The 24,619-nt window shown below is 37.8% G+C and overlaps 1 protein-coding gene and 1 long non-coding RNA gene across 2 annotated transcripts; one reads left to right on the forward strand and one right to left on the reverse strand.

Moving 5' to 3' along the window:
- Positions 1–310: 310 nt before the first annotated feature.
- Positions 311–17,426, reverse strand: LOC126272186 (uncharacterized). The gene is made up of 3 exons (XR_007549188.1): positions 17,136–17,426; positions 10,614–10,804; positions 311–400 (listed from the first exon to the last, which is right to left on the reverse strand). It is a non-coding gene; the product is annotated as an uncharacterized LOC126272186 (long non-coding RNA).
- Positions 17,427–17,873: 447 nt separating this feature from the next.
- On the forward strand, positions 17,874–20,395 carry LOC126272817 (uncharacterized). The gene has a single exon (XM_049976007.1). The coding sequence runs from the start codon at positions 18,111–18,113 to the stop codon at positions 19,662–19,664; it is 1,554 nt and encodes a 517-aa protein (XP_049831964.1). The 5' UTR covers positions 17,874–18,110; the 3' UTR covers positions 19,665–20,395.
- Positions 20,396–24,619: the final 4,224 nt, after the last annotated feature.

Consider the following 24,619-nt stretch of genomic DNA (forward strand, 5'->3'; position numbering starts at 1 on the left):
CAAATTAGCCATAATTAATGGAAGTTCAACATCACTGTCTCCTAGAACATAAATGTTACTCTAATAGTAAAAAGACAACATGATACTGTGAAGGCAACACAGCATTAACCTGCAGTGAAAACTGAAGCAGAATCAAATTTTATGTAGTATTCCTGAGGACATCACAAATATGAATACACCACAAAAGATATTACCTATGGCACTGTTAACAGAACTGCTGCTGTTGAGAATAGTTCCATAAAGAGGATCAGTAGAACATGCAATGTTATTTCTCTTATTATCTCTGGCAGATGTCACAGAGTTTGCAGAAACTGAATGAGGCTGTTGGTTTGTTACAGAACACATCAGATGCAAACCAGGTACAGCATGTGTTACCTGGTGGGATACCTTTGATGGCCTCCTAGAGTAAACAAACAAAAAACTTTGTTGGCATTACAGCATTTTTTGTTCAACCAAAAAGAGAGAACTTGAATTTTACCTTCAAGACAGGATATATGCAATGCAAGACAGAAACAAATATTAATGGCAAATAAATAAACCTTCACTCTTTGACTTAAATGAAAAACCAGTCTGCAAAAAATGGGTTGTAGTATGTGTATGATTGCAACTGAGCTTTGTTGCTGATTTATGATGCAATAAATCTTAAGGAAAAATGCAGAAAAAGATAAACTCTTCATTAATATGTAGCATACATTTTAATGGTGTGTTTAGCTGACCATCTACCACTAATGCCTGCAAATACAAAACTATTCACTCACCATTAAGTACTCTATTTCATTTCACTTTCAACTTGAGTCATTACTCGTTTTAGTGTTTCTTCAGTTACTTTAAAATATCACGGCGCATTGCATAAATTTGTATTCACAACTAATTTTTACATCTATTTCAATGTGAACCTTTACCCAAAATGGCAAGGGGATTAAATAAGTACTACACAAAACAGTATGCAATTGGTTATTGTTTATTACTGCCTCTTTCATACCAGAAAGTGGATTAAAATGATACTTGTCAAAATTTGTACTACAATAACTATAAATGAAAGCAGTTGTACGGTAAAGGTACTCAAAATAGAAGACAAACTGTTATTTATTAAATTACATTAGAAAGTATACTGTGCAGGTGAGGAAGAAAAAGGGGGGAAAATTGATTTAAGAATCTAAGAACTAGTTTTAATCAGACACTACTTTACATGTTTGACACATCCAATAATATAATTCTACACTGATGCAGGAAGTTGATGCTTGGTCCTAGCCTTTATAAAAGATTTGCCAAAGATAAATATTACAGCTAATTGTAAAACAGGCACAAGCAAACTCCATAGGCCAGAGTACAAAAGATACAGTCATCGAACAACAAAATTGAAGAACTCAGAGCTTTTTGTTCACTGATATATCTTCAGACTTTTTCAAGCTTTCCAGGAGGCTCGTCTCCCATAACAAGTTTCTGAAAGACGAGCTAACCGAAGTTTTTATTCCCCACTAATGTTTTCTTCTAATTGGACAGCAAAGCATTACTATTAAAAATAGTTTCAGCTGCACAGATGGAGATATAGAATGGTAGCTTTAGCTGGTTAATTTGAAAGCATTCTTTCTTTCAACACAATGGGACCTTTCTTTTGTGAAATTGGAGTGTCATGTCTGAAGTGTATCTGCAGGGTGTAGGTTGTTGTTATGAGTATGAAAAGAGTTTGGTGTTACATTATCTCACAAGATAAAATGTGGAGGCTGAAATCCAGAGTAGGCACACACAGTTCATTCAAGCAGCAGCTTCCAACAGTCTCAGGTACACCTAGGGTGGAAAATTTTGCTTGAGCAGAGGACTCCCCAGCTCCAAACTGTTTGGGAGTGGCCAGAAGCTGTTCGATCAGTGATCACTGACAGTTGGGAAAATTAACAAGAAATCAGGGTTTTTTCTCATACAGATTTGCTAAAAACTAATATAAATTTATGTGTTATAACATCTTTTCTGAAAATATTTGTCTGGAGTGTAACCTTGCACAGACGTAAAATGTGCCCAATAAACAGTTAACACAAGAACAGAACAGAACAGAAGTTTTTAAAATGTGACACAACAGAAGAATACTGAAGATTGGATGTGTAGATAATATAACTAATGAAGAGGTTAAATCAAACAGAGGAGAAAATAAATTTATTGCACAACTTGACTAAAAGAAGGGACTAGTTGAAAGGACTAATCCTGAAGCATCAAGTAATAGTCAGTCTGGCAATAGGGGGGGGGGGGGGGAGGGGGGGGGGGGAAGTAAAATTTGTAGAGGGAGACAGAGACCAAGTAGTGTCAGGATGTGGGTTCAGGTATTAACCAGGAGATGAAGAGGATTGCACATGATGGATTAGCATGGAGAGCTGCATCAAACTGGATCAAAGACCACAACAATTAACACAATCCCAAACTAAAAATCAACACATACGTAAAACAGTACGTGTACAATCGTGCAGCTCTCCTGCCAAATGAAATCAAAATGGGATTTTGTGACTGAAAGCTGCCAAGTGCTTTCAAATACATTTCTTAACATAGGTTCAGTACATTAAAGTAATATAACACTGATAGTGACTTGTTTTAGCCTTTTATTTCCGATTTATTAGCAGAGCAACCAATGTTTTGCAGAATGTTGAAGATTTCAGTTTAAAAATTAAATTTGCCTTTTATATACTTGATATTTTTTCCATGTTCGCATCTCCTAATAGAGAACCACAATGAGGTCCCTTCTTGAGTTTGCCAGGTGCTGATAAAGCTGCCTTACATAGGTACACATCATCTTCATGTTCTACACAGTACTAGTCAGTACCTGATGCTGTCCACACAGCTTATGAATTTACCAGGTCTAGCAAAACAACACTAAACATGAATAACACTAATGCACTCTGGTGGCTGTTCACCTATCAGAGAGAATTGCAACAACAATCATTAATTTACTTGTATCTGGATGAACAGACTTTAATGACAATTGTTGCCTGTCCAAAATTAATCTGAAATAAATTTGCTGACTGCAAATATCTTGGCATCAGCAGTGACATTTTCCTATATTACTAATAGGTTGAAAATCTACACCTAACACAGTTGATGCCAAGCTATTCGCAACCAAAAAATTTATTTCGAACATAATTATTTACATACACATCCATGAGTACATAGTTACATCCAGCTGTATGTTCAGGGTGCTTCACTTAATTAGTCAGACAGTATAGTATGGTACCTTGTACTTGTCACTTACTTACACACTGTTCTTGTTTAGAAAAAAGTCATGAGAGCAATGAACAGTACAAAACAACATGCACATGTAGAAGACCTCTTATCCAACATTAATCGATTTCACATCTTAGCATACTAAGAACACCTAAGTTTGCCGGAAGCAAAATATGTTCTAAATATGTAAAATGAATCTCCATGTTCATACAACAGAAAACAGGCATACCATCACCAGTACCATCTACTGGCAAAATTGTTTGCATTATGCCATGGTGAACTACTTGTGTCAGTGTGGGCAGTGACAGTGTCAAGAAATGGAGTAGAAGGTGGCATTGCACCCATTAATTTTGATATGTTTGTCTCTCAGCTTCAATGAGTTGCCGTAATATATGTCTTTTAATATCTTGTCTTACATTGTACATTTATAACACAGATCTGATGAAACAAGAAAGGAAGGACATGAAGAGAGGGAGAAAACATGTTTGTTATGCTTACTGCAGCAGAAAGCAAGAAATAAGAATAATAACTGACAACAATCAACACCAAAGAAGGTTTTCAAAATTACAGCCCTGGACTGTGATGGAGGTCTCACAGGCCTGGCGTATTGGTCAGCGAGATCACCAGGCCTCACTTGCCTAGACTACTTCCTCTGGGCATATGTCAAGACATTGGTGTATAAAATTCCTATTAACAGTGCTGAGGAACTTTGTGTACACATTGTGGCAGCTGCCGGGGAAGTCCAGGACATGTCCGGTATTTTCCATGACATCATATCTTCCATTTGCCAGAGATGTGTGGCCTGCATTTTAGGGTGGGCCATAACTTTGAACACCTTTAATGGCAAGTGGTGGCTGTTTTAGTTCTTATTTTTTGGTTTCTGCTGTATTAAGCATAATAAACATGTCTTCTCGCTCTGTCTGTCTCTTTTTTCCGTTGTGTTTTTTGCTGTCAGTACCGCACACCTTCTTTAATGACAACTGTTGGCTGTTTTTGTTTTTTGGTTTCTGCTGTACTAAGCATAATAAACATGTGTTATCAACCTGTTTGTGTCCTTTTTTCTTGTGATTTTTGCTGTCAGTACAGCACCTAGAAAGTGCTTTGACCATGCACATGTGATCTTGCATCATCTAGGTTTTACTCTATCTCACCTCAAAGTTTGTAATCGTTGTGCTGAAACACCCTGTATACTGGCAATTACAAGTGTATTACTACTTCAATACACTGTTGTACTGAGTGGTGACAGATGACTGGATGGATGAAAATACATATCCCTGTGTTTCAGTTTGCTGTGAATAGCCTGACATAATAGGTCACCAAGATTTATTTGTACCCAAATGTTGAGTAATGGGAGACAATTATCTTCCTTTATTTCAACTATGGATTTTCACATTCTCAGTGTCCACAACGTTTGTTACCAGGGCCTGCTTGCCACGCAGCCTTAAGATGGAAGTGTTCAAACCCACATGCAGAGATAGATGGATTTGAAACACATGTTTTCAATGGTAACTTTCTCAAACTCTTCAAAATATAGATTGTCTGCTTTAAGTTTCAGGATGGATTCCATAGTTACACTGTGCATTCGCTTATACTTTTGAAAATAAGTTGTGGGAAGAGCGAATTGAAAAAGTCTCACCATGGATGGTCAGCGGCATTTGGTTGAATAACAACAACACTGAATTTCTCCAGTTGGTGGTCTTTGCCAAGGCAGACATTCTTCAGCAAGTCTCACAAATTCACACGTTTTTCCACATGATGTCAACAGTTTCTCACAAAAGGCTCCAGTACTACTTTCTGATATCTGGCCATTTCATAGGTCAAACAGCTGATGACAGTGACAATCAGTTGTAGACGGCATTCTCTCCTTGCGAACTATTGAAACCCCCTATAAACTATTGAGACATTTTTGTCTTAAGAGGCCATCACACACTCAATATACTGAGTACTGGGTAATGATGTTGACTGTGTGAGGGGTGGGGGATTGACAGTGTGCACCCAGATTTGGGTTCCTGCTACTCCCTAAATTTTGAATAAAAATCATCTGCAATGTTGGCAAAGTCTTCGAGCATAGGAAATCACCCTCTGTCAGCCAATGGCCTTGTTATAGAGGGCGGAGGAGTGGGCAGAGGTTCAAAGCACACTTTTGCCTTTAGGAGTGGAAAATTGCCCCTAAAGGTGACGAATCAGCAATGATCGATGGCATGAGAGTGCAGAAGGCAATGAAAACCACCGCATTAAAGACACAATGTGTATCCACAGGACATGTGACCTATAACTGACGAAGTATCATGATGATCTCTCCATTGGCTTAAGATTCTGGAAATGTCCACCATTCAGATCTTTGTGAGGGGGCTGTCAAGAGGCAGATGACCATGAGGAAATGACTGAATAACCAATGAAAGGATAATGTTCAATAAGTTGGGACTTGGAATGTCAGAAGCTTGAACTTGGTAGGGAAGCTAGAACATCTGAAAAGGGAAATACTGAGGCTCAATCTAGATACAGTGGCAGACAGTGAAGTGAAAAATGGAAGGAAGATAAGGATTTCTGGTCAGATGAATATAGCATAATACCAACAGCAACAGAAAATGGTATAATAGGAGTAGGATTTGTTATGGATAGTAAGGTAGGGCACATAGTGAGTTACTGTGAATAGTTCAATGATATGTTTGTTCTCACTAGAATCTACAGCAAACCAACACAGACAATGGTATACATGCGATGTTGCAAGCCAATGATGAAGAGACAGAGAGAGAAAGTATATGAGGAAACTTAAAGTGTAATTCAGTATGTACAGGAAGATGACAATCTAATAGTCATGAGGGACTGGAACACAGTTGTAGGCAAAGGAGTAGAAGAAAGGGTTATGGGACAATACGAGCTTGGTAGTAGACACAAGAGGAGAAAGACTAATCGAGTTCTGCAATAAATATCAATTAGTAATAGGAATCGCAAATACTCTGTTCAAGAATCACAAGAGGAAGAGGTATACTTGGAAACAGCTAGGAGATACAGGAAGATTTCCAGTTAGATTTCATCATGGTCAGCCACAGATTCTGAAATGAAATACTGGATTGTAATGCTTACCCAGGAGCAGATATACTCACTTAACAATTTAATAATGATCAACAGCCAGCAAAATTTTAAGAAACTAGTCAGGAAGAATCATTGCACAAAGACATGGGACTTAAAGTAGTAAAAAATGAAAAGATGCATTTGAAGTTCTCTGAGGCTATAGATGGTGTGATAATGAATAGCTCAGGAGGCAATACAGTTGATTAGGGCTGGACTCTCTAAAGAGAGCTGTTATAGAAGTTGGAAAGAAAACCTTAGGCACAAGGAAGACAACTGCCAAGAAACCATGGATAACAGATTAAATACGTCAGCTGATTGATGAAAGAAGGAAGTCAAAAATGTTCAGGAAAATTTAAGGATACAGAAATACAAGTCACTCAGGAATGAAATAAATAGGATGAGCAGGGAAGCTAAAGCAAAATGGCTGCATGAAAAAAAGAAAGCTTATGGCAAGAACAAATTCAGTGTATCATAAAGTCAAGACAATCTTCTGTGATATTAAAAGCAATGGCAATAACATTAAGAGTTCAATGCGAATTCCAGTCCTAAATGTAGACGAGACAGCAGATAGGTGGGAAGGGTACACTGAAGGCCTCCACAACAGTGGATGACGTGATAGAAGAAGAAACAGGAGTCAACAGGGAAGAGACACGAGATCCAGTATTGGAATCAGAAGAAGGAAAAAAAAACTGTGGAAAACTTGGCATCAAATAGAGCAGAAGGGATAGATAATATTCCATGTCCAGAATGAGATTTCCACTCTGCAGTGGAGTGTGCGCTGATATGAAACTTCCTGGCAGATTAAAACAGTGTGCTGGACTGAGACTCTAACTCGGGACCTTTGCCTTTCGCGGGCAAGCACAGCTTGGGTAGCTCAGTTGGTAGAGCACTTGCCCACGAAAGGCAAAGGTCCCGAGTTCGAGTCTCGATCTGGCACACAGTTTTAATCTGCCAGGAAGCTTAATATTACATCTGCTCTAAAATCATTGGGGGAAGTGACAACAAAACAACTATTCATGATGGTATGTAGAATGTATGAGATTGGTGATATAATGTCACGCTTTCGGTTAATCTTCATCCACACAATTCTGAAGAGCCAACAATTATAAGAATTATGGTACAATTACCTTAACAGCTCATCCACCCAGGATAATATACAGAAGAATGAAAGAGAAATTCAGGATCTGTTAGATGGCTATCAGCTTGGTTTTAGGAACGGTAAAGGCACCAGAGACGCAGTTCTGACATTGTGTCTCATAATGGAAGGAAAACAGAAGAAAAATCAAGGCCAGCCATTGGATTTGCCAAATGTGAAAAAGTGTTCGACGATTTAAAAGGGTGCGAGATGTTCAAAATTATGAGAAAAATAGGGGTAAGCTATAGGGAAAGACAGGTAATGCACAACACATACAAAAACCAAGAGGGAACAATAAGACTGGAAGGCCACGAATGAAGTGCTGCAGTCTTTCACCCCTATTTTTCAAGCTATACATTGAAGAAGAAATAAGAGATATAAAAGAAAAGTTCAAGAGTGGGATTATAATTCAGGGTGAAAGAATATCAATAAGATTCGCTGATGACATTGCTATCCTTGGTGAAAGTGAAGAAGGATTGCAGGACGTGTTGAATAGAATGAACAGTCTAATGTGTACAGAATATGGATTGGGAGTAAATTAAAGAAAGATGAAAGTAATGACAAGCAGCAGAAATGAGAACAGCAAGAAACTTAACATTACAATTGGTGATTATGAAGCAGACAAAGTTAGGCAATTCTGCAACCTATGCAGCAAGATAACTTACAACTGATGGAGCAAGGGGGGTGTAAAAAACTGACTAGCTCCGGCGGAAAAAGATTTCTGGCCATGAGAAGTCTGCTAGTGTTGAACATAGGTCTTAACTTGAGGTAGTACTTCTGAGAATGTATGTTTGGAGCTCAACATTGTGTGATAGTGAGACACAGACTGTGGGAAAACTGGAACAGAAGAGAATCGTAGCGTTTGAGATGTGGTGCTACAGAAAAATGTTGAAAATTAGGTGGACGGACAAGGTAAGAAATGAGAGGGTTCCCCACAGAGTCGACAAGGAAAGGAACATACAGAAAACACTGACAAGAAAAAAGGGACAGAATGATAGGACATCTGTTATGGAATCATGGGATAACTTCCATGGTAATAGTAGTTGTATAAGGTAAAAGCAGTTGAGGAAGAAGATACTGGAATACACCCAGCAAACAATTGAGGCTCTACGGTGCAACTGATACTCTGATATGAAACGATTGGCACAGGAGAGAAATTTGGATGGGCTGCATCAAATCAGTCAGAAGGCCGACGAAAAATAAATAAATAAAAATTCAATTAGGTCCAAACAAATTTCCACAAGTAACTGAAAAAGTAGCCAATGAAAAAAGATCAGGAAGTATGCTGAAAGATGTATATCAATCAATATTCCTTACTTTGAGAAATGGGGTCCTGGCTGTTTAGGAAATGCAAACTACCCCATTGTCCACAATGGAAAAGGAAACTGCAGATGATGGGGTCACAAAAGTAAACAGAAATGTTTATTTTATCTGCAGTAGTTTTCAGAGTTGGCAAAATAAGGTCAGGTGAGTTGCCCAGTGAGCATACTTTTTCCCCCCCATTGCAACAGTTGTCACGCCACTGATATAAGCTTTCAATCAATAATCACTAAATAACTGTTTTATTTCTTTTGCAACAGTTGACACCGTAGAGAAATATATATTCACTTGTTGATTTTGCAATTAGTAGTCACTGTGTGTTATGATTCTAAGCTGCAGAGAATAAGCCCCAGGTGCACTGAAATGTTTATTGGAAGCTTTTCAGGTTTATTCTATCCATTCTGCATAATGTGTATTTGTGTTTTGCAAGGCAAGCAACTCGGTCATAATACATAAAGGTTCCACATGGTTGAGTACCAACATGTTCACTACAAACGCACAGTTGTAACTTATGCCTCCCAGGCGTTAATACTGTGCAATCATATTGTGCTGTTCTTGGCCTTGCACAATCTACAGACATAATATTATTGTGCAATAAACATTAAGCGTGTGAGGGCCACTTTAGAATGTAGCAGTTTATCCCATACTGTGGAAAGTCCTAGTTCTTCAGAAAAAAGATAGCTGCTTCATTAAACCAATGTCATACCTTTCACAAGTCCCTTGCAAGCTGGGTCTCCGGAGCAATGGGCTATTTTGTTGATATTCAGAGACACTCAACAAGATCATTGTAATGCCTCCATCCACTAGCAGCTCTACAGTGTCTGTATTGAGACACAATGTATGAAGCACTTTGCTTTCTGCCTGCATTAACATTTGTTTTTGGGACTTTCAACATGCTGGTGATTTTGCATGTTTAATGTCTACTTTTGAATGCATCCACATACAAATTGTTAATGATCTGTTCCATTTCACTAATGATCACTAGTTTAGGCAATGACATTAAGCTATTATGAAATTATGACATTTTGCAGCAATGCTTTTGTTCCTTCTCTACAAGATTTATTACCACCCTATGAGCACGGAGTTCTATGTTCTGTATCCGCACACGTCATTCTGCCATGCTTGTTTTGCTGTCTCGAACAATCTTGTTGCTTATGCAAACGTTATTTCAATGCCATCTACACAGTTCCACATATCAACTGAAAATTCTTTGGTGAAATGCAAATGACACAGAAGCAGTATATGTGCAACCAAGTCAGGGTCCCTAAGAGTTTAATGTATGAGCTCTCTAACAATAGCCATCCATGCCTTGAACAGAATTGTTTTTCTTAAATAAAATTTCCTGGATGCCATAGTTATGTTAAGTAAGGGGGCGGGGAGATCTCATAGTCTTGGCACAGTTAGACAGCTACGCAGCTTAGTCTTTCTGCGCCACAGATTGACACTGCAGGGCTGTCTCCTCCAAAATGCTCTCACTACTACTTAACCACTTACTTTCAATGTGGCTAACAATATTATGAGGAAATGGATGATGTGGCTAAAGAGTCTTCCCTGATATATAGAGAACACTGAATCTATACATAGAGGAAATTGTTGATAAAACTGCACAACTCAAATCTGTTCATTTCAGCAAGTACATCTGAACACTTAGTGGCTGAAGGTCAGTGAAATGCATGATGAATTTATTTACATGCATTCAACTGCTACTATCCAGCCCAATTATGGGTGAATAAATACAGTAATTTTCACACCTTGTCATAAGTTAACCACTTCTTTACCAACTGAAATATTTTTACATCTCACAACACTATTCGGAATTTTACATTCAAAGAAGCAAAACTGAAATATAAAAAAAACATTCCCTGCATGCTATACTTACACCATGTTCATGATCTGTCAACTGACAATATGAGGAGTCATGAAATGAACCTTCATAAATAATTTGAGCTGGTACAATTCCTATGATGTTCCCATATGGGCACAATATGTAGTACCACTGACATATGCTGTCTGGTCGATATTTCTTGACTTTTGTAACCAGCGCAGATTTTCAGTCAGTATCTGCAGTCACTGTAAACAAGACAACCACAACACTAGACCTCAACGGCTTCAAAAATGATATTTAGTCTATTTAACGAAAGAAAGTTGTGTGAAAAAATTTATGTCATCCAGGTAGTATGTGTGGACAAAGAAAAAAAAAATTCTGTATTTTTCCCAGACTACCAGTTAAAAATACACTTTTTCCCTGTTAAGTGACAGTATACTTTCCCTTGGAACCATAAAACTTATCAATCCTTTCAATGGTTGAGGTTTCATAAGTTGGTTTAACTTCCGAGATGAAAAAATTCCCGGGTTTTCGCTGAATTTTCTGGAGTGTATACATCCTGTTGTCACATACTTTTGTGCCGTGGTAGGAAGCAGTGCCAAGAGCAACAGTATACTACAAATGCTAACTGGTGAAATGTAAGTGTGGGGAACGTTTTTCAGGTCACTATCTTATGTTTTCTTGAATAACTAAAACTGAAGCTTCCAGTGAAAATGTTTTCTGTTACAAAATTAAACTACTTTAAATTTCCTACAAAAAGGCCCTATTCACTTTTTATCTATGACTTTTCAGTTTTACAGGCAGACTATACTTCGCCAGCATTTCCTTCGAGTTCTCTTCTGTGCGTAGACAAAATAAATTCACTGAGCACATGTTTATGTGTGGAGTTATTTTCAGTTTATTAAATGAATACTTACTTGCAGTTGTTAAATGGGTTTATACATTCATACAAACAGTGGCTGAGAAATATTTACTTTGTGAGTGTGATGTTATCAGTGACCTATGTAGTGTTGGTGGGAAAGGGATTGGATTGTTAAATGTGGTATCTTGTGTCTTTCTATCATTGACAGTGTACTGTGAAGTTGTGTTGTAGTCACTTTGTGGTGAATTAATGATTGACAAGAAAGTTACCGCATTTCAGAAAGTTACTGCATTTCAAGACGGTGTTACTGGTAGACTCCATAAATCTCTTACATTTAGGAACTGCTTGCACTTGTTGAGTGGGCTGCACTGGGTGGGGCCACTTACCACAAATATACTATACATCTCCTAAGGTGGGTGTGAATATGTCTGATGGAATGGGACTGATTACATTCAAGTCTAGAATAGTAATCTGCTCTAATGCATCACTTGACTTAAACTGAAGCCTCTGGGCCTCTTTAGACATTGGGAAGAAAGCTGATGCTGGGGTAATAATGCATTTGGTACTCCTCACACTGTGGAAGTATACTAGCCAGTGGTTGCAGTGGCAATGAAACTGACAATGTTGAACACACATTGCCAGCATGTTACACTTTGAGTATGTTTTTATAGCATGGTAGATAGTTACCAGCTCCAACTACTGAACTTTTTTACATAGCTCACTTAACAGCTGCAGACATGTGAAATAAATTCACTATACAAACATGAACTCTGCTCTCAGAACTGAACAGGAATTGCTGGAAGGTACATTCTGTCTGTAAACTGAAAACCAAGCATTGCCCGTGGTGGGGGAAGTTTACCTTCCCGGAAGAATACTACGCCACCATATAGGATGACTAAGAACCAATTCCCCCTCTAGCAGTATAAAACAAGGTGTAGAGATTTACACAGATTCTGTCCATATGTGAAATGCTGTGTGCATGTCTGCACGCATACATGTTATGCTTTGGGACTTTTCAGTGACAATGGTCATCAGATGATTGAAAACAATTTTGATCATACATTGACTGTGGGCTAAAATAATGGTCATCCTAGTTTATAAAAAGCCCTAACAGGCCATTAAATGATGTTGAAAAATACTTGCTTGAGTGGGTGTAACCATACGCCTGCCATGAAAGGCATTAGCCTGAGAGGGAAAAAAAAGATGCTATTTTAATTTGCTAATACCAATTATTTCTTCCAACCTGATGAAGGAACTACATAGTCCCAAAGCTAGGTAGTGTGTCTCTTTTATATGTGTCTACCAGCAATACCAGGCATTTCACCTCCTGAGGATAACTATGATACAATTTTATCATATACAGAGGCATTTCATGTCAAGTGGTCAATGGTTAATTTTGGGAACATAACTAGATTCTGTTCATATCTAACCTATGGCTGCATATATTTATTAAAGGTAATTTCACATATTCTTAGATCTCAATATTCGATACTTGTGCATTTTTAAGGCTCATAAGTCAATGCTACTGAAACCCCATGGTTAAGGATGTAAAAGTTTTTACTATTTTTCAGGTGACCAATTAATTTCAGATAGGACAATAAAAACCATCATCATAATGTAAAAATCATCATCATAATGAACAAGGTTTGGAAGGTTGTTGTCCGCTAGCTTCCTTGTGAGACTTGGAAAAATTAGATTTCCGGAGTGGATGGTTCGTGAGATAACTGGAGGCAATTAAAATGTTTCATTGACATTTAGGTAATTTTGAACTCATCTCAGAAAGGCCACCTCTAACGAAATTAATTCAGCAATAATTGGAAACCGCAAATTTTTATTTCCATCATACCTTAACTTCATTTTGTATGTTTTCTGATATCCCCACAACTATCCAAGATGTGGTCACACACAATATTTGTAACGAAGAAACACAACTGTATCGTTTTCAGCATACTGCCTCATAATTGTAAAATGTATTCTGATAGCAACAGAAAGTGTATTGTATCGTGCAGAGAAAAATTTCTAAAAGCCATGATAAAGTAACACTTTCATACAACTTAACTCATTTTGAGTTAGCATGTAATTTTCACCAAGTCCATTATATGCAAGGATTTGTTACTGATCCTGGAGCTATCTTTCAGTGCTAACTTGCGTTGTTTGTGGTGGCTTAAGTACTACAATTATGACAGAAATATTAGGTTAAAGCCAAGGGGATACACCTGACTACCATGCGAGAGAAGCCACGTGTGGGGCACTTTTCCAAAGTTTCCAAAACTATTAGTGGATTATTTACAAGAGATTTCCAAGTCTCCAGTGGTCCACTTAGCCAGTTCTCAAACCACAGATGGGTTACCTAATGGATCCCATTCTGGAATTCTGTCACCAAAATTATTTATCAGTGTTACAACAGTTTAAATTATGCACCTACTTTTTAATGAATTCCTCAGGAAATCACAATTTTGACCCAAAGAGAATGCTTCAGAAACTTAGTGGCAAGTGAAACGAATATGAAGAACTACAAAGATGTATGAAAGTAATCCAAACATAATATTCTTAAAACAAAATTAAGTAAATGTTACCAAACCACCAGCTGATGACATAACTGCAGACTTTGAATTCTGGCTGACACTACCGAGACTTAAATTTTGGCAACAAAACGCACCAAGTCTCAAGACACTTATTTCACGTGGATCCCTTGAACAATAAATTGGAACAAACAGCTGATCTCTCTCTTGCTCCAGCAATCATGTGTGCAAAAAACATTCATTCTTCTTGATTTATCCTAGATGATTCTATCTGAGGCTTTTCAACCAAAATTAAAGTAAGTTTTGTTGCATTTTTGGGACTAATCAAAATATATTCAAATTACCCATTTCGGTATTCCTCCAATGCCATCACACACAGACATTGCTGGTACTAAAGAAATTCTATTCAGCTTTTATACCAAAATCTTGGTGATGGTGGTGCAAATTAATGTAGTCTTTAAAATAAACCAGCTCTGCTGCAACTTTTCTGCAGCATTTTATGTGGGCTTAACGCAAACCAGCTCTCCCACAGAATGAATGGCAACTGCCAAACTGGGGCCAAGAACAGAGTTGACCACCCAGTGGCATGACATGCTGTTAGGCACAACATGCTTGAATCCGATTGCTGCTTCACAACCCATGCAAACTGGATCCTTCCCTCCAGCACCAGCTTTTCTGAACCACGTAGATGGGACTTTCGCTTGCAACACATCCCTCACACATGTAATCCTTCTGGCCTCAATCTCTGCTGCCCACTGTTCCAATACCCTTTGTTCCACAGTTTCCCTTTCTCAGTCCTGGTATCCCCTCTCAATCTTCATTTCCATGTCGTCTTCATCCTGTGCTACTTGGACTCACCAGGTCCCATATGTTCAAGAACCTTGCTATTCATTTCTATGTTAATGGTGTTACAAACACCATTAAGATTAACCTCACCCTTTTCACAGATGTGATTATCTACCAAATTAATGTCCAAAAAAAAGTTGCACAAATATTCAGTTGGATCGTAATAAGATTTCGAAGTGGTGCAAGGATTGGCGACTAGCGTCATATGTTCAGAAATGTAAAATGTCACTCCCCCACACCTTAAAAAAAAAAAGTTGTATTTAACTTCAATTGCTCTCATAGGCTTAGTTGTAAGTAACGCAGTTCACAGACTTCAGATCATTTGCTAAATACTAGGAAAATGTAGTTAGTACACAAAAGAGATTGCTCACAAAACTCTCATGTGACATTCTAGAATACTGCTCAGGTGTACTGGATCCAAAATAAATGCAAATGCATCACAAATGGTGACAGATTTATTTGAAGTGTAGGAGTGTCGCAGAGATGCTGAAACAAATGAATTATTAGATGAAGAGGCAGACTATACAAAGGGAGCCTAACTGGAAAGTTTCAAGAACTATATTTAAATTATAAATCTCTGAATATAGTAAAACCCCAACCACATATCACTCACGTAGGGAATGCCAGGACAAGGTCAGACTGCAGACTGGACAATGGAAGAATGTCCCTGACACTTCACACCAGTGCCAGTTTGAGCTCTAGAATTCATAAATGATGCCATGGTGATAGCCCCATATTGCTACCCCTACAACTGATGGTTGCACATAGCCTACTGAAAGTATACCAACATGGTGTAACACTGAGCGTAGTGACATTGCCAACCAAGCCACCAGCTGTCATGGGTGTTCTTTCAGTGGTTAGATTATAATTACAGTGCACACAGAGGCGTTTAGGCAATCATTCTTCCAGTGCTCAACACACAAATGGAACAGAAAGAACTGGAAGTATCCTCGGCCGTACACTTCACAGTGGTATCAAGAGATAGAATAAACAATGGTTTTGTGCACCTAGAGTTACAACATTGTATTTACTAATCTCGTTAAAAGTACAATTTTTAGCATTTTTATTGGGACTTTAATATCTATTTTGAGAAAATGGTCTCAAAATGTTTTGATTCATCCTTATTTCAGCTGCTTTAATTGCCGTTATGAGACTAAGCACACTTTAAAAAAACTGCAAGATGATAACATTAGATTTCAAGCAGTTGCTATCTATATTTGTGTATGCCTATTTTAGCACGTAAAATAACTATAGATTTCATCAGTTTTAGTACCAACCTTGTGATTTAAAAATAAAAAGTAGGCAAGGAAAGAAATAAAGATGTGGTCATCTCAGTGTGCAACTATGAAATCATTTTCACTATGTATAAAACAGAAAAGAACATTCAAGAATAAATCAGTTTGAAGCCTCCAAGAAAAGTACATGCAATCAGAGTGAAGAATACTAAAGTACCAAATTTTTGCTTTTCTTTCCTTATCTCAACGAGCATTCTCCATGGGATCCATGGAATACAGCCAATGATGATTACAATCACATCACACACTTGTTCTGAAATTGCAAAATTCAGATTTATTCTGCATAAGGAATATTATCTTTCATTTGTTTCTGATAATGACACTATGAATCACCTCATATGGATCACAACCAGGATTTCAAAGGAAGGGAGGACGATGGCTATCAAACTCTGGCCCAAAAGATGTACATCATGTCCTGACTCTCAAATACTTTTCCATTTACAACAAGTACAAATAGCATTCCTACTGCATGACTTAGTATAAACAATGAATCTTCATGAATTGCACATTACTAACCAAAATTGTACTAATGAAGTGCTTAATTCTTAAGTTGTGAACACCATGACAGGTAAATATGTCAGGGTGCACTTTGGTTCTAATGAGTTTTCTGCATCAGAATTTTAAATTAAGGAAATAAACAAAATAAGCTGTTTCTTTTATTGAGCCAATTATAGCAAAATGCATCAACAACAAAACCCTCTGCAGATTCTAGTCCTGTCAGTACCAAACAGTTCTCAATAGAAATGCAAAAAGTAAAACAGAGTTTAAGGACTTTTTGACTTACAGTCTAAACATCACAGGATAGATTTATTATTTTGACAGCAGTCGAGTCAAAGAATTCATTGCTTGCAATAAAAGAAACAAATTACAGAAGCCATACTGCCTAAAGGGAAAACAAGTGATAGTCTTGTAACGAAGTTATTTCATTGCATTTAATTACTGTATGTAATTATGTGACCCAATGCTGAAAAATACAATCAGAGAATTTCGTAGTAAATTACATTTTCACGGGTTGTAGATTCCCATCTACATACACTCGAGTGACCCTTACCTGTAACTTTCAAACGTATTCAACTATCAGCTCAATAGCAAAATAAATGTATTCTTGCAAAAAATCTACTACATTTGTCTTAAGATAGTTTTAATAATCGGAGAAGTATCTGTTTCGTTCATACAAAACTTGTTAATGATACAAACACATCAACGACGCTAATTCACTTCGTTTAAATACACTTTCGCACAGTATAAACTGTAAACGAAGGTTCACAACGTTGTCACGTTGTGGGTCGCACGGACAGACACCAACAACAAATTGCTTAGAATTAACTGAGAGCATTGTTTATTTAACTTACACGGCGCTAGTACATACAAAAGCACCAGTCACACGTGATCAATATGTACGAATAGTGAAAATGTATAGGACGAAACTGCACAATTTGGCAACGTAGGGCCAACATGTCAACATGTTTGAAATCTAGACCATCATCTATGATGTGGGTGAAAATATCGTAAAGTCTTGATCCAAGTATATATTTGCCTCTGTTGCTATGAATTATTTTTAGGTCTTTCAACTTTTTTAAATATGATTTTACGTATTGAGGTATCTTTTAAATTGGGAAAGAAACCAACATGCTTATTTGAACGTCAATATCAAAACTTAGTAACTCTATTCCTTGTAAAACTGAACATAATTGATGGGAGCATGGTCCTTAAGCATAATAACTAAAATGCGATGACAAGAAAGTTACTTCGAGATAAATTTTAAATAAGTGAGATAGTTTCTATCACAGTCTAGTTAGACCGTGGTTCCTATATTATTACGCATGTTACCGAGACAGTACGTGATATCTTTCTGCTGAAGTTCGCTGGATGGCGTCTGCTATAGATATACAAATAGTTCAGGGGGCGTGCTAGATTTCTGTAGTAGCAAAAGGTTATGAAGAGACGAAACTTCTTGTGGATTATTTACGATCTGACGGATGTAAAAAAAAAATTTTGAGTGTGTTTTAAAAATACTGCTCTTGTGATGCCTTCTGCCAGGGACCCAGAAACACTGTTCGTACTCAGTCAAAAAGTAATTGTTGATTTCTTGACATTACCTTGGCGAAGTAGAAACCAGTTCACATTCGAAATTTCGAACCGAATAAATTCTATTTTATCATGTATACCGGCATCTTTAATCGATTCCGTCGTATCTGGTGTGATAGAAGAATTCTCGCGACTTAAAACTGTAACAGAAGGAGGCGCTGCCGAACTTTTACTGAAAGCTGTAGCCGTACCACAGTTGCAAGTGTTGGACTGCCGCACGCTTGTCAAGCTTGGATACGTTTCAGATGAAGTACGACATGGTTTTCAGTATACTATAGCAGGTTTGATTCCGTCATTGCGCAATTTAGTGCAGTTGTCTTTTTCAACTCATAAGAATGAATTCACACTTCCAGTTTGTGATGATGAAGTGCTATGGAACATAGGCTGTAATTGTCCTCATTTGAAGTCTTTAAACTTTAGGTGTTGTAATCACGTTACAGATGAGGGATTAAAGTGTTTAATACCTGGGTTCTCTGATAGTGTAGGCTGTAAACATCTCGAAGAGTTATACGTGTTTGAAAGCTCTGTTACTGAAAAAGGTGTTACACTCGCACTGGAACATCTAAAAAAGTTACGAATAGTCGATTTCAGAGAACTGTGCACTTCGCTGATACTTCTGTACAATAAGTGTATGACGAATGGTTCACGCTTGTTGGAGGATGGACTAAAAATAACCCATATAAATAATTTGGGTGTCTGCCGACCAGCACAAAAACTACAGTTCGACCAGAAGATTGTTAGAATTTGTCAGATTTTATGCCCCAACTTGAGAAATCTCAAAGTCAGGGTAACTGATTTTGATGTTGCTCATTTAAAAAAACTTCCGTCGTTGACAGCTGTAGAATTCGTGTATAATATTGGTAGGCCGCTGTCTCCTGGTGAAGGGACAGTAAACTTCCTGACGCAGTATGGCCATCAGTTGAGTGCTCTAACAATAATATGCAATTTATTTGCAGTAGAACTGTTTGTCACTATAGGTGACAATTGCCCAAATTTAAAAGAGTTATGGATTAAATGTAATGAACTATTATGCAACCCTGAGTGGGTTGCTCCTGTTTCACAAAGAATAGTATACACCCATCTAGAGTCTTTGTATGTGAGAATTGGGGAAACTGAGGATTCAGAGTGCTTTTTACCAGCAGAGGTGTTGGTATATATTTTGAGATGTAGTTGGGGCTTGAAATCTCTGCAACTGATTTTTAGAAGTGTGTCAGTGGCAGATACTTGGTTTGATTCCATACTGATGGAGATAAACACTGGATCATTGGAAAAAATATTTATAGCGATTCCTGGCAGTAACTGCAATTATTCTGCTGTTATGTTGTCGATGGAAACTGTTGAGAGTATTATGATACACTGTCCAAAACTGAAAGTGTTGGGAAATTTGTTAGTATGGAATGTTACTCGCACACAGGTTAAGGAATTGAGAGACTGGATTACTGCTAGAAATTTAGATGTGATAATTGTATACAGATTCATGAAAATTAAGTAATTTCATTGCCTGTAGCCTTCTAATTGAACATTTTTTAAAATGTAGGTTATTGATGTGGACAAATGAAAGTTAAGCAGTAACTGAAGATTGGCATTTGAGAATTTCATTATTGTTTTTATGAAAGTGGATGTGGAGTGGAGTGAATCATTAAAAAAATACTAAGCATTGTTTTATGAAGGACTAATTAATTGCCGTTTGCACAGTGGCAACTGACTCATTCCAGTGCCTTACCCTGCTTTGTTTTTAAGATTTTTTAGGGTGTAAGAAACTGAGGTTTTATACTGTTTTAGACCTGTTGCAAATAGAATTTCACAAATATGCAAATGTGTATTGAAATTTTTGCATTTATTGTCGATTTTTTAAAATCATGTACTTTGGTAAATGGTTAGACACAACTGGTTGCATTTGACAGAGCATATTGTGTAACAAATGCTTATAAGTACTTATCTATATTTTCATGTTTGTTGTGTAATTTGCATTTCCTTTTGTGCTGATAGTCATCTAACAATTTTAATGGCACTAACAATGAAATCATTAAAGCATTAGTTTATTGCTCGTCTCGCAGAGATAAGATCTTCTATGAATCACCATTTCTTGAATTCTGCAGGTAGTGCATAGATTTCAATTACCATTTTTTATTTAACTGCTTTCATTTTTTGTTCACAGGTAATTTTGTTAAACTTTTGTGCAGTCTGTGTTCCTGTAACACACTGTTTTTCATGATAATAATATCATATAACTATGTAAACTTGTTTTGTTTTCTTATATTCTTCATTAAGTGTATTCACTTCGGTTAGACATTGATCTCGTTAGTCTTTAAGTAGACAATGTAAGGATGTCGATCGCTCTACTCATAAATTTGTGAAACACAGATTCTGTCTGAATAGAAGCTTAATGGTGCTGCTTTGCCCTCAAGTTTCCATTGTTAGTACAGCCAATAAGTAAAAGCTCATTTACTTTGCTCTTTTTAATTTTAAATTCACTCATGGAAAAATTTTATTACAAAAATTGTGTTATATAAATAAATGTAGAATTTTTTAACATCGAAATGCCTGTATTGATGTCATCCTAGGTGTATTGGGTTTGATTGTGCAAATCACTAACTCACAAGGAATCAGTTTTGCCTGGGCCAAATTAAATACACTATAATCATCTCATGGATTTCAGTGTGCTGATAACAGAAGCAGAGAAGTAGTGTGTTAAGCCAGAAGGCAACATGAGTTGTTAAAGCCAATGAATGCAGTGTCATGGAAAATAACTAAAACCCTTTGTTCTGTAGGTTACAATTATTAGATTTTGGTGGGTGGCATATGGCTGCTATTTTCAGTTGCATCATTGGTCAAAGCAGGTGGTGCAATACAGTTAAATGATTTCTGGCAGTATCAGTTAAGGCTGGAATGTGGTAATAAATTCCACAATCTAAAGCCAGACAACAGCTTAGTGTGGCTTTTACAGTGTTCTGAGGTTTTCTCTTAAGTATTTATTTAGTTTTGTAAAAAAAAAATAAAAATGACTAACTTTAACTAGCATTTTAATTAATACAGTATGAATAAATGTTTATAGTTGAGATTTCCTTAAGTATTTATAAGGAAGCTGTGCATCACAAATGTACCTGTATGAAATTTTGCTCAGTGTAAAGTACCTCCAAATGTGTACCTATTTAATCATAGAAATTCATTTTTAAAAATTTTGATATGTTGTAAAGCATATCAGTGTGAAAAAAAGTCAGTGGACCAATAAATAATTGCAAGGTAGTAAGCCCTGCATCAAATAGTGTGTTTGCTATCAGTGTATAAATTTATCATCTCTGCTGAAAGTAAGAGTTGCTTGGCATCTTTATACTGAAGTACATTTTCTTTATGTTCGATGTTAATTTATTGCATACTGCCCAATTGTAAATGTCATTGAGGATTTCATTTACTTAATCTAACAGGAGTCCTGATGAATCACTGACTACTATATTGCTGTCATTGACAGAGAGAACTTTCTCCATGGCATACACGATCTGGAAGAACAGCATTGGACTCTATACAGTATACAGAGGATCTCCTATGTTGTATGTTTCTAGTATAGCAATTGTTTCACTAAAAATTCATCAGCAGATATGTGAACAGCCTTCCCCATTTCCACCCTGTTTACCAAGTAAGGCTGACACCATTTATTTGCTGTTCCTTTACAGTCTGCACTTCTATTTTGCACAATAGTATTATATGGTCAAGTGTCAAAAGCCTTAAAGAAGTCTGTAACACAATCATCCCTATCCAGTGCTTCAGGTACCTCTTCTGTGAACTTTGCAGTGGCTGACATTGTTCTTCTCCCACTTCTGAAAACAAACTGTGCTTCGTAAAAGAGGTGTTGTGTAGTATACCCTGTAACAGTACCAATCATTTCCTTTCCTGTTTATAAAGGAAGGAGAAACGACTGTCTATGTGCCTCCGTATGAGACCTAATTTCTTACTCCTTATCTTTGTGGTCCTCGCTTGCATTGTATGTCGGAGGTAACAGAATCATTCTGCAGTCAGCTTCAGATGCTAATTCTCTAAATTTTTCTCAAGAGTTTTCCTCAAAAAGAACATTGCCTTCCTTCCCGGGATTCCCATTTGAGTCCCTGAAGCATCTCCTTCAATGTTTTCCTTTAATCTAATCTTGTATGGATCCCAAACACTTGAGCAGTACTCAAGAACAGGTCGCCTTAGTGTCCTATATAGACATCTTTTTACTGATGAACCACACTTTCCTAGAATTTTCCCAAAAACTGGGTTTACTATTCACCTTTCCTACCACAAACCTAAAGTGCTTGTTCAGTTTTGTATTGCTTTGCAATGTTATGTTCAGATATTTAAATGATGTGACTGTGTGAAGCAGGACACCACAAATACTGTATCTGAACATTACGGGTTTGTTTTTCCTGTTCATCTGCATTAAGTAGCTGCCATTCATCTCAACAACTAGAAAATTGGTTCAAGCCATCCTGTATCGTCCTACAGCCACTCATCTTGGACACCTTATTGTACATCACAGCATCATCAGCAACCAACCACAGATTGCTGCCCACCCTGTCTGTCAAATCATTTATGTATATAGAGAATAATAGCAGTCCTCTCATTCGCGATTGCTTGAACTATTTTTGAGAATGAAGACTGCAGTGCAGCTGGCTTGTAGTTTGCAGTGATTTCTGTATTACCTTTCTTTAGTAAGGCCACCACTTGTTCATGCTTTTCTTTCTTTCCTTTCCCCCCCCCCCCCCCCCCCCCCCCCCCTCATACACTATCTATGCACATCTTCAGATGTGAACCTCATCTACTCCTGCAGACTTACTTACTTTTTTAATATATACTTCAAGCTCTGTAATGGGAAACATCACCATTGTGCTTGCTGTGTAAATCATTGTGGGTGCTACATGTGTTTTAGGAAGATTTTGCTGTAGCTTCTCTGAAATACTACAGAAATAATTGTTTACATAATTTGCTAATTTCTGGGGCTTTTCTATTATTTTATCCTCATCTTTGATGTGAATGTTATACCTATGCCTGCTTTTCTAGGTTCTTGATTTACATCATCTAGCTTTTGTTTGCTGCATTATACATTATTTTGTCATTGAAATTTTCTCTCTCTCTCTCAATATAATCAACAAATCCTAAAAGAAATTAAGAGAAAAGATGTTGATGGACATGATACAAAGAAGGAAAACTAAATGGAAATAGGTACCAGAGTCTTACATAATGGCTTCACAAAAACATATTAGAGGGGAAAAACCTGGGGTGGGTGGGTGTGGGGTAGAAAAAAACATTGTCCGGGCCAAGAACATTCGTCTTATGAAGTGTTTTCAATTGAACGATATGTAGAAACACACACACACACACACACACACACACACACACACACACACACACACACACACACACACACACACTTGTAAAGGCAGAGATGTCAGTCGAGGCGAAAGTACAGAGGCAAAGAAGTTGTTGAAAGACAGGTGAGGTATGAGTAGCGGCAACTTGAAATTAGCGGAGGTTGAGGCCTGGCGGATATCGGGAAGAGAGTATATTGAAGGGCAAGTTCCCATCTCCGGAGTTCGGATAGGTTGGTGTTGGTGGGAAGTATCCAGATAACCCGGACGGTGTAACACTGTGCCAAGATGTGATGGCTGTGCACCAAGGCATGTTTAGCCACAGGGTGATCCTCATTACCAACACTGTCTGCCTGTGTCTATTCATGCGAATGGACAGTTTGTTGCTGGTCATTCCCACATAGAAAGCTTCACAGTGTAGGCAGGTGAGTTGGTAAATCACTTGGGTGCTTTCACATGTGGCTCTGCCTTTGATCGTGTACACCTTCCGGGTTACAGGACTGGTGGTGGTGGTGGTGGTGGTGGTGGTGGTGGTGGTGGTGGTGGTGGTGGTGGTGGTGGTGGTGGTGGTGGTGCATAGGACAGGTTTTACACCGGGGGCAGTTACAAGGGTAGGAACCAGAGGGTAGGGAAGGTGGTTTGGGGATTTCATAGGGATGAACCAAAAGGTTACGAAGGTTAGGTGGACGACAGAAAGACACTCTTGGTGGAGTGGGGAGGATTTCATGAAGGATGGGTCTCATTTCGGGGCAGGATTTTAGGAAGTCGTATAGCCACATTCAGAGTCTGATCCAGTCCTGGGAAGTAGCCTGTCACAAGTGGGGCGCTTTTAGGGTTCTTCTGTGAGAGGTACTGGGTTTGAGGGGATGAGGAAGTGGCTCTGGTTATTTGCTTCTGTACCAGGTCGGGAAACACGCGATCTAGTGTCTGTTTTCAGGTTGTTGGTGTAATGGTTCAGGGATTCAGGACTGGAGCAGATTCGTTTGCCATGAAGGCCTAGGCTGTAGGGAAGGGACCATTTGATATGGAATGGGTGGCAGCTGTCGTAATGGAGGTACTGTTGCTTCTTGGTGGGTTTGATGTGGACGGATGTGTGAAGCTGGCC

Source organism: Schistocerca gregaria, chromosome 5 (genome assembly GCF_023897955.1).
Source record: "Schistocerca gregaria isolate iqSchGreg1 chromosome 5, iqSchGreg1.2, whole genome shotgun sequence".
Lineage (NCBI taxonomy): Eukaryota > Metazoa > Arthropoda > Insecta > Orthoptera > Acrididae > Schistocerca > Schistocerca gregaria.

Excerpts from the sequence above, each read along its gene's own strand:
- LOC126272817 (XM_049976007.1), top strand. The coding sequence starts at position 18,111 with ATGCCTTCTGCCAGGGACCCAGAAACACTGTTCGTACTCAGTCAAAAA.